The sequence below is a fragment of the Mobula hypostoma genome, chromosome 7, assembly GCF_963921235.1.
Source record: "Mobula hypostoma chromosome 7, sMobHyp1.1, whole genome shotgun sequence".
Taxonomy (NCBI): Eukaryota; Metazoa; Chordata; class Chondrichthyes; order Myliobatiformes; family Myliobatidae; genus Mobula; species Mobula hypostoma.
Window position 1 is genome coordinate 111,169,268 of NC_086103.1, and position 15,256 is coordinate 111,184,523.

Genomic DNA, 15,256 nt, shown 5'->3' on the forward strand with positions numbered 1-15,256 from the left:
GTGATAGGGGACTGTATAGTTCGGGGGTCAGTCAGGCGATTCTGTGGACACAGGAAAGAAGCATGGATGGTAGTCTGCCTCCCAGGTGCCAGGGTCCGGGATGTTTCTGACCACGTCCACGATATCCTGAAGAGGGAAGGAGAACAGCCAGAGGTCGTGGTACATATTGGTACCAACAACATAGGCAGGAAAAGGGAGGAGGTCCTGAAAGCAGACTACAGGGAGTTAGGAAGGAAGTTGAGAAGCAGGACCTCAAAGGTAGTAATCTCGGGATTACTGCCTGTGCCACGTGATGGTGAGTATAGGAATAGAATGAGGTGGAGGATAAATGCATGGAGGCATTTGGAGCAGGGGGCAGGGATTCAGATTTAAACATAGAAACATAGAAAATAGGTGCAGGAGTAGGCCATTCGGCCCTTCGAGCCTGCACCGCCATTTATTATGATCATGGCTGATCATCCAACTCAGAACCCCGCCCCAGCCTTCCCTCCATACCCCCTGACCCCCGTAGCCACAAGGGCCATATCTAACTCCCTCTTAAATATAGCCAATGAACTGGCCTCAACAGTTTCCTGTGGCAGAGAATTCCACAGATTCACCACTCTCTGTGTGAAGAAGTTTTTCCTAATCTTGGTCCTAAAAGGCTTCCCCTCTATCCTCAAACTGTGACCCCTCGTTCTGGACTTCCCCAACATCGGGAACAATCTTCCTGCATCTAGCCTGTCCAATCCCTTTAGGATCTTATACGTTTCAATCAGATCCCCCCTCAATCTTCTAAATTCCAACGAGTACAAGCCCAATTCATCCAGTCTTTCTTCATATGAAAGTCCCGCCATCCCAGGAATCAATCTGGTGAACCTTCTTTGTACTCCCTCTATGGCAAAGATGTCTTTCCTCAGATTAGGGGACCAAAACTGCACACAATACTCCAAGCGTGGTCTCACCAAGGCCTTGTACAACTGCAGTAGTACATCCCTGCTCCTGTACTCGAATCCTCTCGCTATAAATGCCAGCATACCGTTCGCCTTTTTCACCGCCTGCTGTACCTGCATGCCCACTTTCAATGACTGGTGTATAATGACACCCAGGTCTCGTTGCACCTCCCCTTTTCCTAATCGGCCACCATTCAGATAATAATCTGAATCATTGGGACCTCTTTTGGGGCAGACGTGACCTGTACAAAAAGGACAGGTTGCAATTGAATCCCAGGGGAGCCAATATCCTGGTGGGGAGGTTTGCTAAGGCTTTTGGGGAGAGTTTAAACTAGGACTGCTGGGGGGTGGGAACTGAACTGAAGAGACGTAAGAAGAGGCGGTTGCTCACAAATAGAGAAAGCTTGGAGACTGTATAGAGGAAGGATGGGCAGGTGATTAAGAAGGGACGCACTCAGACCGATGGTTTGAGATGTGTCTATTTTAATGCAAGAAGCATCATGAACAAAGCGGATGAGTTTAGAGCGTGGATCAGTACTTGGAGCTATGATGTTGTGGCCATTACAGAGACTTGGATGGCTCAGGGGCAGGAATGGTTACTTAAGAGTGCCAGGCTTTAGATGTTTCAGAAAGGACAGGGAGGGAGCCAAAGAGGTGGGGGTGTGGCACTGCTGATCAGAGATAGTGTCACGGCTGCAGAAAAGGAGGAAGCCATGGATGGATTGTCTACTGAGTCTCTGTGGGTGGAAGTTAGGAACAGGAAGGGGTCAATAACTATTGGGTGTTTTTTATAGACCACCCAATAGTAACAGGGACATCAAGGAGCAGGTAGGGAGACAGATTCTGGAAAGGTGTAATAATAACAAGGTTGTTGTAATGGGAGATTTTAATTTCCCAAATATTGATTGGCACCTCCCTCGAGCGAGGGTTTAGATGGGGTGGAGTTTGTTAGATGTGTTCAGGAAGGTTTCTTAACACAATACATAGGTAAGTCTACAAGAGGAGAGGCTGTACTTGATCTGGTATTGGGAAATGAACCTCGTCAGGTGTCAGATCTCTCAGTAGGAAAGCATTTTGGAGATAGTGATCACAATTCTATCTCCTTTACCATAGCATTGAAGTGAGATAGGAACAGACAAGTTAGGAAAGCGTTTAATTAGAGTAAGGGGAAATATGAGGCTATCAGGCAGGAACTTGGAAGCATAAATTGGGAATAGATGTTCTCAGGGAAATGTACGGCAGAAATGTGGCAAATGTTCAGGGGATATTTGCATGCAGTTTTGCATAGGTACGTTCCAATGAACAGGGAAGGGATAGTAGGGTACAGGAACCGTGGTGTACAGGGGCTGTTGTAAATCTAGTCAAGAACGGAAGAGCTTACGAAGGGTTCAAAAAACTAGGTAATGATAGAGATCTAGAAGATCATAAGGCGCCGAAGGAGGAAGGAGCTTAAGAAAGAAATTAGGAGTGCCAGAAGGGGCCATGAAGAGGCCTTAGCGAACGGGATTAAGGAAAACCCCAAAGCATTCTACAAGTACGTGAAAAGCAAGAGGATAAGATGTTAGAGAATAAGACCAATCAAGTGTGACAGTGGGAAAGTGTGTGTGGAACCGGAATAGATAGCAGAGGTACTTAATGAATACTTTGCTTCAATATTCACTACAGAAAAGGATACTGGCAATTGTAGGGATAACTTACCATGGACTGAAATGCTGGAGCATATAGATATTAAGAAAGGGGATGTGCTGGAGCTTTTGGAAAGCATCAAGTTGGTTAAGTCACTGGCACCAGACGAGATGTACCCCAGGCTACTGTGGGAAGTGAGGGAGGAGATTGCTGAGCCTCTGGTAATGATCTTTGCATCATGAATGAGGACGGGAGAGGTTCTGGAGAATTGGAGGGTTACGGATGTTGTTCCATTATTCAAGAAAGGCAGTAGAGAATGCCGAGGAAATTATAGACCAGTGAGTCTTACTTCAGTGGTTGGTAAATTGATAGAGAAGATCCTGAGAGGAAGGATTTATGAATATTTGGAGAGGCATAATATGATTAGGAATAGTCAGCATGGCTTTGTGAAAGGCAGGTCGTGCCTTATGAGCCTGATTGAATTTTTTGAGGATGTGACTAAACACATTGATGAAGGTAGAGCAGTAGGTGTAGTGTATATGGATTTCAGCAAGGCATTTGATAAGGTACCCCATGCAAGGCTTATTGAGAAAGTAAGGAGGCATGGGATCTAAGGGGGCATTGCTTTGTGGATCCAGGACTGGCTTGCCCACAGACGGCAAAGAATGGTTGTAGATGTGTCATATTCTGCATGGAGGTTGAAGACCAGCGGTGTGCCGCAGGGATCTGTTCTGGGACCCCTACTCTTCACAATTTTTATAAATGACTTGGATGAGTAAGTGGAGAGATGGGTTAGTAAATTTGCTGATGATACAAAGGTTGGGGGTGTTGTGGATAGTGTAGAGGGCTGTCAGAGGTTACAGCAGGACATTGATAGGATGCAAAACTGGGCTGAGATGTGGCAGATGGAGTTCAACCCAGATAAGTGTGAGGTGGTTCATTTTGGTAGGTCAAATATGGTGGTAGAATATAGTATTAATGGTAAGACTCCTGGCAGCGTGGAGGATCAAAGGGATCTTGGGGTCCAAGTCCATAGGACACTCAAAGCTACTGCGCAGGTTGACTCTGTGGTTAAGAAGGCATACAGTGCATTGGCCTTCATTAATCATGGGATTGAGTTTAGGAGCTGAGAGGTAATGTTGCAGCTATATAGGACCCTGGTCAGACCCCACTTGGAGTACTGTGCTCAGTTCTGGTCGCCTCACTATAGGAAGGACGTTGGAAACCATAGAAAGGGTGCAGAGGAGATTTACAGTCATGTTGCCTGTATTGGGGAGCATGCCTTATGAGAATAGGTTGAGTGAACTCGGCCTATTTTCCTTGGAGCAACGGAGTATAAGAGGTGACCGACAGAGGTGCATAAGATGAGAAACATTGATCATGTGGATAGTCAGAGGCTTTTTCCCAGTGCTGAAATGGCTAGCACAAGGGCACACAGTTTTAAGGTGCTTGGAAGTAGGTACAGAGGAGATGTCAGGGGTAAGTTTTTGATGCAGAGAGTGGTGAGTGCGTGGAATGGGCTGTCGGCGGCGGAGGCAGGTACGATAGGGTCTTTTAAGAGACTCCTGGAACATGGAGCACAGAAAAATAGAGGGCTATGGGTAACCCTGGGTAATTTCTAAGGTAAGGACATGTTCAGCACAGCTTTGTGGGCCTTAGGGGCTTGTATTGTGCCATATGTTTTCTATGTTTCTAAGTAATTGTCCCAGTGAGAACCTCTAGAATTCTTGAAAGGTGGATTTCTGTGCATCAAAAAAGGCTCCTATGACCTAGTGTCACAATGTGAGCTATAGCCAATTCTAATGCAAAAAATACAGTTTTTAATTGTTTTGTTTGAAATATAGAAATATTCAAATGTTTTAATAAAATGAAACTAAATGTTAGAAAACAAACCGAAATTGTACAAATTTCTTTTAAGTAAATCAATTGAAATTTTAGAATCTTTTTGCACTGAGAACTTAGAAAAACACCTACCAAAATAAAAGACTCCTGCAGTTATACCTGTCAAGATACCTGCATCATACAAATACCACTACTCTGGAGCACAGCCACAAAAAAAAATTATTGACAGTAATTCCAGGATTTTTACTATGAACTGAAACGTGACATTTGGTGACAATTGCAGTGTGGCGCTGTAATTTTTTTCTATTGTCTGTCTTTTTTTTGTTTCTCTTTGAATGGAGACACTGAACCAAATAGGAAATATCATTTGCTGGATCTTCATGTGTGGCCAGAATAGCAAACTATAGCTACTTTATTGGGTGGAGTCAGTTATGATGCTGACAGTATTCTGACATTAGGGTGTGTATTCTTCCTCTCACTGCTGCCATCAGGAATTCACATCACCAAGTTCAAGAACAATTATTACCCCACGATCATCATGCTCTTGAACCAGTGGGGATCACTTTACTCAACATCACTTGCCCCATCACTGATACACTGCTTCCACAACCCAGACTCACTTTCAAGAACTCTTCATCTCATGTTTTCGATATTTATTGCTTATTTATTTTTTTATCTTTGTACTTTCAGTGTGTTGTCTCTTGCACACTGGTGGATCACTCTATTGGTGTAGTCTTTCATTGATTCTATTATGACTATTGGATTTATTGAGTATGCCCGCAAGAAAATGAGTCTCAAGATTGTATTTGGTGACATACATGTACTTGATAATAACTTTACTCTGAATTTTGTGTTACGCAGCATTTGATAGATATCCAGTTAGAAAATAAGATTTATTCAAAACAGGTTTCCACTTTATTTAAGGACAGCGTTGGTTGTCATAGCCAGGAGAAGTAAAGGGGATGAGCTCCCACTCCCATTAAATGCTCCCAATTGCATGAGTCTCAACTAACCTCTCACAACTAAGTCTAGCTCCTGGCCTTCACATGTGGCTTAGCTACTATTCCCGAGAGAAATGTTTCCACTGATAGGAGAAGGGGTAAAGGGGCATACTGGCACCTTAAAACCAGTCACTTTGCGGTTGGCAGCTCATCTAGGAAAGGAAAACTCTGATCTCAAATCTCCACTGCCTTGTGGCTGTACTCACATATTGGGAGTAAACACTGTGGAAGAATCTAGAACTGAAGTCCCTAAGGCAGTCCTATGTTGAGTTCAATGCCAATGGGCAACTCCTGCAACACTGCTGGTACCAAACAGTATTGGTTTCTGCTGTTCCTTTGGATTCATTAACTGCATGGATTGGGGGAGGGAGTGTTGCTGCATGGGCAACAGCTTGCTCTCCATATTATACGTATAGCTTGCATGTCATGTAGACAGCTAGGACACAATATCTATGGTCAGCCCTGACCAGTGGAGAGCCCAGTCACATTGGTGAAAAACTCTGGCTTTAATTTTTTTATGGATAGGCAAATACCAGTTTGTAAATCATTTATTCTGTATCGTACATGAAACTATTTTCAACATTATCAGTGCTGTTGTTCTCCTTCAGTGATTTAAATTACCTCTTATCTAAGCTACACAGAGAATTCACATCCTGGATACATTAGAACATTTTATTAACTTTAAAATGTAGTCTCTTAAAAAGAGATGATAGTTTCTTTACAATACTTTTTTGATTTCCTCTTCACTTAAAAAAAACTACTGGAAATCTGAAAAAAGAGAGGTGTCTTTGATCATCCCTCAATGTGCTTATATCGATTTTAATCTCTACATTTGCGCAGCAGCAATGTACATAACAGACTAGCCTGCGCATCATATTATTACATAGGTTTTCCAATGCACTGTGTCCAACACTTTCATCTATGTCACTTTCTATTGATCGCACAAACTCGTTACACCAACTGCAATTCTGAGTTTAAAACATGCTCAAATCATTATGCTCCAACTATCCAAACCAAAAACACATTCTATTTACAGAATTAAATTCATTCAATGCTCTCTTCATCTGTCTCACTTTCAGGAGAGCCACAATCTCGGTATTCATATGGACTTGCAATGTGTTTCCATTCAGATGCTTGTTGAAATCCTTCACCATTATTCTTGTCATTCACTGATGGTTCTCGATCATTTAAAACTCTTTCCAAACCAGTGGTAGAGCTACTGGCTTTGCATTCTAATACTTTAGAAAGTGGTTCACATCTAAAATTTCCAATATTCATCATCCAAGTGCTTAATTTTTGCCAGTTCAGTTTTTGGAATGCTATTATGCAATGCAAATTTCCTCCGACCTAATTAGAAACCACAAACAGCAATTGGTTAAAATTAGTTACATTTTAAAGCTGAATGATAATAAATAAAGCTAAATGTATAAATTTCATTGCACAGTGGTGCACCAAATCCAAATAGTAATAGAACAGTCATACCACATTGATCCTGCAGAGAAAGAACAGTGCATAATTCACAAATACAAGTTTGTAGATTATTGAAACTGCTTGGCAACCTGCTTGCCATATTTAGAGGACTATATAAGCCAAAGGCCTGAATTTTGTTGGTACTGCATGGATTCATATAAGTGTGGCAAATGATACCTGGTGAACATGTATTGTTGTTAACCTGGGCAGCATCCACCACTAGTTTCTGCATGGAGTCCAGTGATGGTGAAGCAGCTCTTTGGAATTTAGCAGCACTTATGGTGGGGAATCTGCTCTTCAATCTGAGCCAAACCAGATGGTACAGTGATTTACACTGCTGCAAGAAAGCAAGCTAAGAATATGGTACAATATTTTTAAAGCACTAGGATGGCTTATTTTCTATTTTTAAAGAACATTTAGCTTTTTCTTTAAATTCACTTGAACTTTTAAGAATGAAAAACTTTAATAGATGATAAAGCTGGGGTGGGGGAGTGATAGTTTTGTTGCCTGTCTAAGATTTTCCGAGAAATTAAGGACCAGGTTTGTTCTGTACACCCATAAGGTCTATTATATAATCTGAGGCCCATTTCCATAGGATTATTTGCTTGCTTTCTGTCCTTATTGAAAATCTTTGTTGAACTACAATAGATTGGTGTTATTATGAGAATAGGTTTTACAAGCACCAGTTCCATATATAAATCATAAGCCGTGCATTGCATCCTACTTCACATAGTTTTCATTTTATTGGAGCCAATGCTAATAGTTGGCCTTATTCAGGTATCACTATGGAAAATGTAAAAACACTAACATTGGCCTGAGCTAGAGGCGGCATTTATTGTGTTGCACAGTACACACTTCTGCAGGCATCCACGCTCTCAGGCTGAGAAGCATGTGCCAGGTTAAACCTGCAACTAAACTATTCAAATGAACAGAAGTTGTCTTCTGGGAGAAAGATTAGTTTTTAAGGTATTTTAGTGCTTTAATTGATTGTGTATAAATGCACATATTTGGTTTTATTAGCTTTCAAACAAAATCTTGTTCCAAGTATTACTTAATATCTCTGAACATAAATGTTCTGGCAGGAGACTGTGACAGACACCATGCTGGAATAAGTTGTGTCACTGGGCAAGTAATAAATAATTTTTGGGAAATGGAATATCTCCCCATTATGGTATATACTATAATTTCTTTCATTACTTTAAAATCTGATAATGGCTGTTGGACTCCATTTATGATGCATACATTTAACTGATTTAATAATAATAACTTATTTATAGAGCAGTTTTCATACAGACAATTAGATAAAGTGCAAACATGAAAATAAGAAAATAAAAATCTTAAAAATAAAATACAAAAGTTAATTAAAAGCAAAGTTAAATAAATGGGTTTTGAGCTGGCATTTAAAAGTGTCAAGTGAGTCTGCATCCCTTATAGTTTTAGGAGTGTAGTTCAAAAAAAGCTGACTGCCAATTAACTTTTGAGGGAGATTGTTTAAATTTAAGAGACTGGTGAAAGAGGACCTGAGATCTGAAGCAGGATTATAAAACAAAAATGAATCTGTGATGTACTCCTGTCACAGAACACTAAGAGCTTTAAAAATAAGTAAGAGAACTTTAAAAATCAATTCTAAAAGGTACAGGAAGCCAATGCAGAGTAACTGGGACAGGAGTGTTATGTTCCCTCATCCTGGTTTTAGTCTAAAATCTAGCAGTGACATTCTGAATGGGTTGAAGTTTGTCAAAAGATTGCTTTGGAAGGCCAGTAAAAAGTGCATTGCAGTAATCTAGTCCATTCAATATAGAGGCATAAATTAGGTTTTCAGTACATGACAAAAGCAGATGTACCTTTGCAACACAAACATGAGGAAATCTGCAGATGCTGGAAATTCAAGCAACACACATAAAAAACGCTGGTGAACGCAGCAGGCCAGGCAGCATCTATAGGAAGAGGTACAGTCGATGTTTCGGGTACCTTTGCAATATTTCTCAAATGTAGAAATGCTTTCTTTATGGGGGATTTAAAATTCAAATCTGAATCAAGGATAACAGCCAGGCTTGTTACTTCTGATTTTACAAGGGGAACCAAGTTCCCAAGTTTATCAAGAAGTTTATCTCTTGGCTTTGGGATGAGCTAGAAGTATTTAAGTTTTATCTTCATTTAGTTTCAGGAAATTATTGCTAATCCATTTGTTTATTGCAGCCAAACCAGAAGTCAGAGAAGATAGGGTGTTATCATCATCAGGCTCAACTGAGATATACAATTGTGTGTCATCTGCATAACTATGGAAATTAAGTTTATGCGCTCTAATGGTGTCCCCTAAGGGCAGCATGTATTAAGAGAACAGCAGGGGACCAAGACAGCTTCCCTAAACGACACAATCTCCAAGACATACAAAAAATTTCTGTCTAATTAAGGGCACTACCAGAAAGGCCAACCCAGTTTACAAGTCGATCTAGAAAAATGTTGTAGTCCATTATGTGGAAGGAAGCACTGATATCTAGGAGAATTACAACTCAGACTCCGTTGGCATCAGTGCTGAGCCTAAAGTTGCTGACAATTTTGGTAAGGCTATTTCTGTGCTGTGGTTTGTTCTAAAACCTGACTGAAACTTTTCTAGGATATTGTTCTCATTCAGAAAGTCATTGGGTTGGTTGAAATTGACTTTTCTAAGAATCTTTCCCAGGAAGGGAAGATTTAATATAGACCTGTAGTACCTCACTTTCAAGGTTTGTTTTTTTAAGTAGGGGTTTCACAACTGCAATCTTGAAAGTTTCAAGGAGTGTGTTAGTAATTTTCTTAACAGAATTGAAAACACTATTAAAAGCGTCCTCATAAAGTGTGGTAAGGACAGGATTGAGACAGCAAGTGGATGGTTTACCCTTTGATATAATCTTATAGAATTCTGAATTGGAAATACTCGCAAATTTTGACATGTTCGCTGTCTTTTAATGAGGTTGGCTTTTGAGGTTACCAGCATCTATACTGATACACTCCCTAATGTAAGTAACTTTGTTGATAAAAAATATTACAAATTGCTCACATTTTGTGGCAGATGCTTGACTGAGGACATTAGAGGTTGAGGCAGAGTTCAATAGTCGGTTTATAGTTGGTAACAGCATTCTTGAATCGCTGCTATTGTCTGTAATATTCTTGGAGAAATGGGCTCTTCTTGCAGGATATATAGTAGGGATAAAGGTGGCTAGTTTTTCCTTGAAGATATTACAGTGTACTTCTAGCCCACTCTCCTTCATTTTCTCTCAGCTACTCTGCCTGATCACGATTTCACGGATGGAATTGTTTAACCACCGCAACGTTTTACTAAGGTTTTAACCCTAAGCGTATATTTGTCAAGTTATTGTTGAAGGAATCAACCATTTTATTTACTGAGCAATTTAGGTCACATGGGTCAGATAAACTAACCAGCTCAGAGAATTTAAGTTGCATTGCAGCATGAGGAAACTTTTTTTTAAACTGGAATTTCTTTTGTGGTCTTGGTTTACAGGCAAAAGGACATCAAAATGTATACAGAAAATGATCAGAGATAGTGGTATCAGACAGAGAAGTTAATATTTATCCCTTTCGTCATTACTAAGTCATGTGCATTTCCAAAGTCAATTTGATCCAAAGCACATCTATATTAATGGAAAAAAGTAGAAAATAATTTTGGACAAACTGTGAAGAGAAAATTTTAAGATAGCCCTTACAATTTCCAGGTGGAATAAAATATGGTAACTTAAAACATTAGCAAGTTATAACTATCATTTATTGACAAAGATCTCTTCTAGATCTTTGTCGATATTTTCACGATACACATCTAACATAATGCTATTATGGCAACAATGACCCAAATTCAATTCCACCGCTGTCTGCAAGGAGTTTGTATGTTCGTGACTGTGAGTTTTGCCTGGGTGCTCGTTTCCTCCCATATTCCAAAAATGTACGGGTTAGTAGGTAAATCAGTCACACGTGTGTAATTTGGCTGCAGAAGGCCCTGCTATCATGCTGTATCTCTAAATAAAATTTAAAAAATAAGAAAGATAACTACTTTTCTGATCCTGATCTGCTAGGGAAGTTGACTGTAGAGTAGCAAATGGATTTCAATACAGTCTAAACTGGCACAGGACTTGCACTATGAATGGTAGGGCACTAGGGAGTGTAAATGTAACAGAGGGATCTTGGAGTACAAGTCTCTAGCTCATTGAAAGCAGTGTCACAGGTAAACAGGGGTGAAAAAAAGGCATTTTGCATGCTGGCTTACATCAGTCAGGACACTGAGTATAGGAGTTGGTAAATTATGTTGCAGTTGTACAAGTCATTGGTGAGGCTGCACTTTGGAGTACTGGAAAGTGTGCAGAGAAGACTTACAAGGACATTGCCAGGATTAGAGGGCCCAAGTTATAGGGAATGGTTGGCTATGTTAGGTTTTTGTTTGGAACATAACAGAATGAAGGGCAACCTTATAGAAGTGTTTAAAATTATGAGAGGCATAAGTCTCTTTCCCAAGATAGGGAAATCCAAAACTAAGACCACAAATTTAAGTGAGAGGGGAAAGATTTAAAAAAAGGACCAAAAGGGCAACTTTTCCACCTAGAGGGTGGTGAATATATGGAATAAGTTGCCAAAGGAAGTGGTTGAGACAGGTATAATAATATCACTTGAGGAGCATTCGGGTAAGTACATGGCTGAACATGGGAAATTAGTACTAGCTAGATGTCACTGTGGTCAGCATGGATGGGTGGGTCAAAGGGCCTGTATCTGTTCTGTATTGCTCTGTGACTCTATGAAGCCATTCCACATAAAGCACTATTCAATTATTACAAGATCATTCCACCAATCTGGTCTATGTCAGCTCTCAGCAAAATTGCCATCACTCCCATTTCTACCCCTAACTTCATGTAACCAAAATGTCCATCAACTCCCCACCAATTTTTCTGCCACCCACCTACACAAACGTAATTTACAGTTACCAATAAACACATTACAATTACTAATTAACACGTCTTGTGGGATTACAAACTGGTTTGTATTTGTGCATTTTGAAATTCCCAGCCAATATACTAAACTATGAAAACAAGTTATTATTTACAATTCTCATGCAGTCTTTAACAAAAACAAGATTGAAAATTTTCTCTAATACCTTTTTGGTTTTCCTGTATTGTATACCCTTTTCAGGATTTCGAATATCAAGGTATTCAGGATTCTGTGTGTTGAGATCTGTCACTATGTCTGTCCACCTGAAATTACAAGTAAAAGACACTCTATTAATGGAAGCATACACCTTTTAATCACAGCAACACACATCAAAGTTGCTGGTGAACGCAGCAGGCCAGGCAGCATCTATAGGAAGAGGCGCAGTCGACGTTTCAGGCTGAGACCCTTCGTCAGGACTAAGGGTCTCGGCCTGAAACGTCGACTGCGCCTCTTCCTATAGATGCTGCCTGGCCTGCTGCGTTCACCAGCAACTTTGATGTGTGTTGCTTGAATTTCCAGCATCTGCAGAATTCCTGTTGTTTACCTTTTAATCACAAACAGTTTACAACAACAATTTAGATTTATTCATTCATTTAAAAGATTCCTTCCCCACAGTTCAAATTATTTTAAAGCATTAACTAGAAATTTCAAATAAACTAGTTTCCAACCATATAACATAAGCAAGATAAAGATTAGCTTAAATAATGAAGTAATTAGAAGTCCTGTACAATAATTACACACCAAAATAATTAAAATATTCATATAATTCTTACAAAAAATTAAAAAATGGATTCATCTGCCATATTTGGAAATGCTCACAAAAATATTTTGATGATAATTAAAATATAAGAAACACAACCAATCAGCATATTTTAGAGGGTCCAACAAACCGTAATGTGATGATGACCAGATTATCACTTTTTAAAAATTACTGTTGAATGCAGCAAATATAGCTGAATAAAATGCTGGCAAGGTTCCACTGATCATTAATTCTTCACAACAAGATACGACTTGAATTTGAATTAATGGATTCTTCCCGTTCAGAGTCATACAGCTTGGGGAAAAAAAACTCAGCCACTGAGTCCATGCTAAACATCTAAAATCTATTTACATTATTTTCCCTAAATTCTACTGCTAAATACAGACTATGGGCAAGTTACAGTGGCCAATGTAACTATTAGCCTGCATGTCTTAGAATCAGAAACAGGCTTAACATCGCTGGCATAGTACGTTGTGAAATTTGTTGTTTTGCAGAGGTAGTGTACTGCAATACATCATAAAAATTAGAAATTATTATGAAATATATATAAAAATTAAATTAGAGCAAAATATAGTGAGATAGTGTTCATGGGTTCATTGTCCATTCATAAATCTGATGGTGGAGGGGAAGAAGCTGTTCTGGAAATGTTGAGTACCACCTGATGGAAGCAATGAGAAGAGGGCATGTCCTGGGTGATAGGGTCCTTAAAGATGGATGCCACCTTTTTGAGGCATTGCCATTTGAAGATGTCCTTGATTCTGGGGAGACTAGTGCCCATGAGGGAGCTCACTGAGTGTATAACTTTTTGCAGCTTTTCCCAATCCAATGCAGTGGCCCCTCCATACCAGAAGGTGTTGCAACCAGTAAGAATGCTGTCCATGGTACACCTGTAGAAATTGGCGAGAGTCTTTGGTGACAGACCAAGTCTCCTCAAACTACTAATGAGATATAGCCACGATTGTGCCTTCTTTGTAATTGCGTAAATGCGTTGGGTCCAGGATAGTCTTCAGAGATGTTGACACCCAGGAACTTGAAACTGCATACTCTTTCAACTGCTAATCCCTTGATGGGGACCGGTGTGTGTTTCCTCGACTTCCCCTTCCAGATGTCCACAATCAATTTGTTGGTCTTACTGACCAAGACAAGAAAATTATACAAGTTATCTAAATTTAATTACGATCAGAAAAGTTACATTTGGTATATTGCAATTTGTTTTGTTTATTTTCTTATTTGAGCACAAGACTTAGGGAATATGTTTGATAATTGAGGTATTTTTGGAAAGTAACTATTTACTACGGACATCAGCACCAGTGGTGAGGATGGTGTAGGTATGGTCAAGGAAGGCACAGCAGTTCATTCACTCTATGAATGAGTTCACTGGACCATATTCAAGGATTCATCTTCACATCTGAATGAATATGCCACAGACGCCACCAACTTCATCAAGTTCTGCGTGAATGATTGCGTGCCTTTGAGGACATACCAAACCAGAAGTCCTGGGTGAACTCAGAAATTCACAGTCTGCTGAGGGCTGGGTCTGTGGTGTTGAAAGCCAGTAATCTAGAACCGTACAAGAAGTCCAGTTATGGCTACCAAAGACTAATATGAGAACATAAAGGCAATTATGTGCACAGTTAAAGACACCGATACATGATAGCTGTGGCAAGGTTTACATGACATTACCTAGTTTAAAGCGAAACCTAACACTAATATTAAGGGCATCTTCCAGGGGCGATGCCTCAAGAAAGTAGCATCCATCAATAAATAACTCTCACCATCTAGATATGCTCTGTCAGCATTACTACCATCAGGAAAAAAGTGAAGGAGCCTGAAGACCCACAGTCAACATTTTAGGAACAGCTTCTTCCCCTCTGCCACAATTCTGAATAGTCCATGAACCATTCTGATGAGTTGTCTTTTGCATAATATTTATTTTTGTAACTTTACTTTTATGTTTTGCACTGTACTGCTACTGCAAAATAACAAATGTTATAATGTTTGTCTGTGATAATAAACCTGATTCTGATTCACTATTTCTAGTTATTAATGGATAATATTTTTAGCATTGTTTACCCTCCTGCAAAAATTACAGTTGAAGTTAGAAGTGAACAATTATCACTTGAATTACAAAACAGAAAATACTGGAACTACTTAGGTCAAGCAGTATCTGTGGAAAGGAAAACTGAGTTAATGTTTCAGTTTGACCTTTCATCTGGTGCCCCTGGAGTACAGCCTACTCATGATGAACAAGATAATATTTAAATGTCAAACTTACTTTTTGCAGTGAATGGCTGGATGTTTCTTACTTGGTTCACCGATTAAGATCCAAAATTCCATTTCTTCAATTGGGAGTTTGCCTCTGTCATCAAAGGACAGAAGGTAGTCAAGCATAGTGCATTACTAGAAATAATATGATTTTTAGTGGGTTTCTGCTGGTCTATTAATAAAGGCAGTAACTGTTGTCATTTGATTTTAAAATATAAAACTTCAAAGCATTTTAAGAAAAAGCATCTTTAATCTGAAAAATTTGAATACACCACCGAGCAGTTTTGATAAAGCATAAGGAGACATACAAATCCTACATAAAGTATGAAAGCATATAATAGCTGCCAGGCAACTTTACATTGCCAGCATCCCTGTTTGGCATTAGCTGG

At 39.6% G+C, this 15,256-nt stretch overlaps 2 protein-coding genes across 4 annotated transcripts in view; one reads left to right on the forward strand and one right to left on the reverse strand.

Moving 5' to 3' along the window:
* The window catches only part of ercc5 (excision repair cross-complementation group 5), a 138,443-nt gene that overhangs the window by 83,795 nt on the left and 39,392 nt on the right, over positions 1-15,256 (reverse strand). Inside the window, exons 8-10 of the mRNA XM_063054889.1 lie at positions 14,878-14,961; positions 12,009-12,105; positions 6,455-6,748 (exon numbers count right to left, since the gene is read on the reverse strand). Coding sequence (XP_062910959.1) covers positions 6,455-6,748; positions 12,009-12,105; positions 14,878-14,961 — 475 coding nt within the window. The remainder of the gene's footprint in view (positions 1-6,454; positions 6,749-12,008; positions 12,106-14,877; positions 14,962-15,256) is intronic.
* zgc:172121 (uncharacterized protein LOC337599 homolog) overlaps positions 1-15,256 on the forward strand; it is a 70,071-nt gene that overhangs the window by 30,907 nt on the left and 23,908 nt on the right. The gene's annotated exons all lie outside the window — the stretch shown is intronic.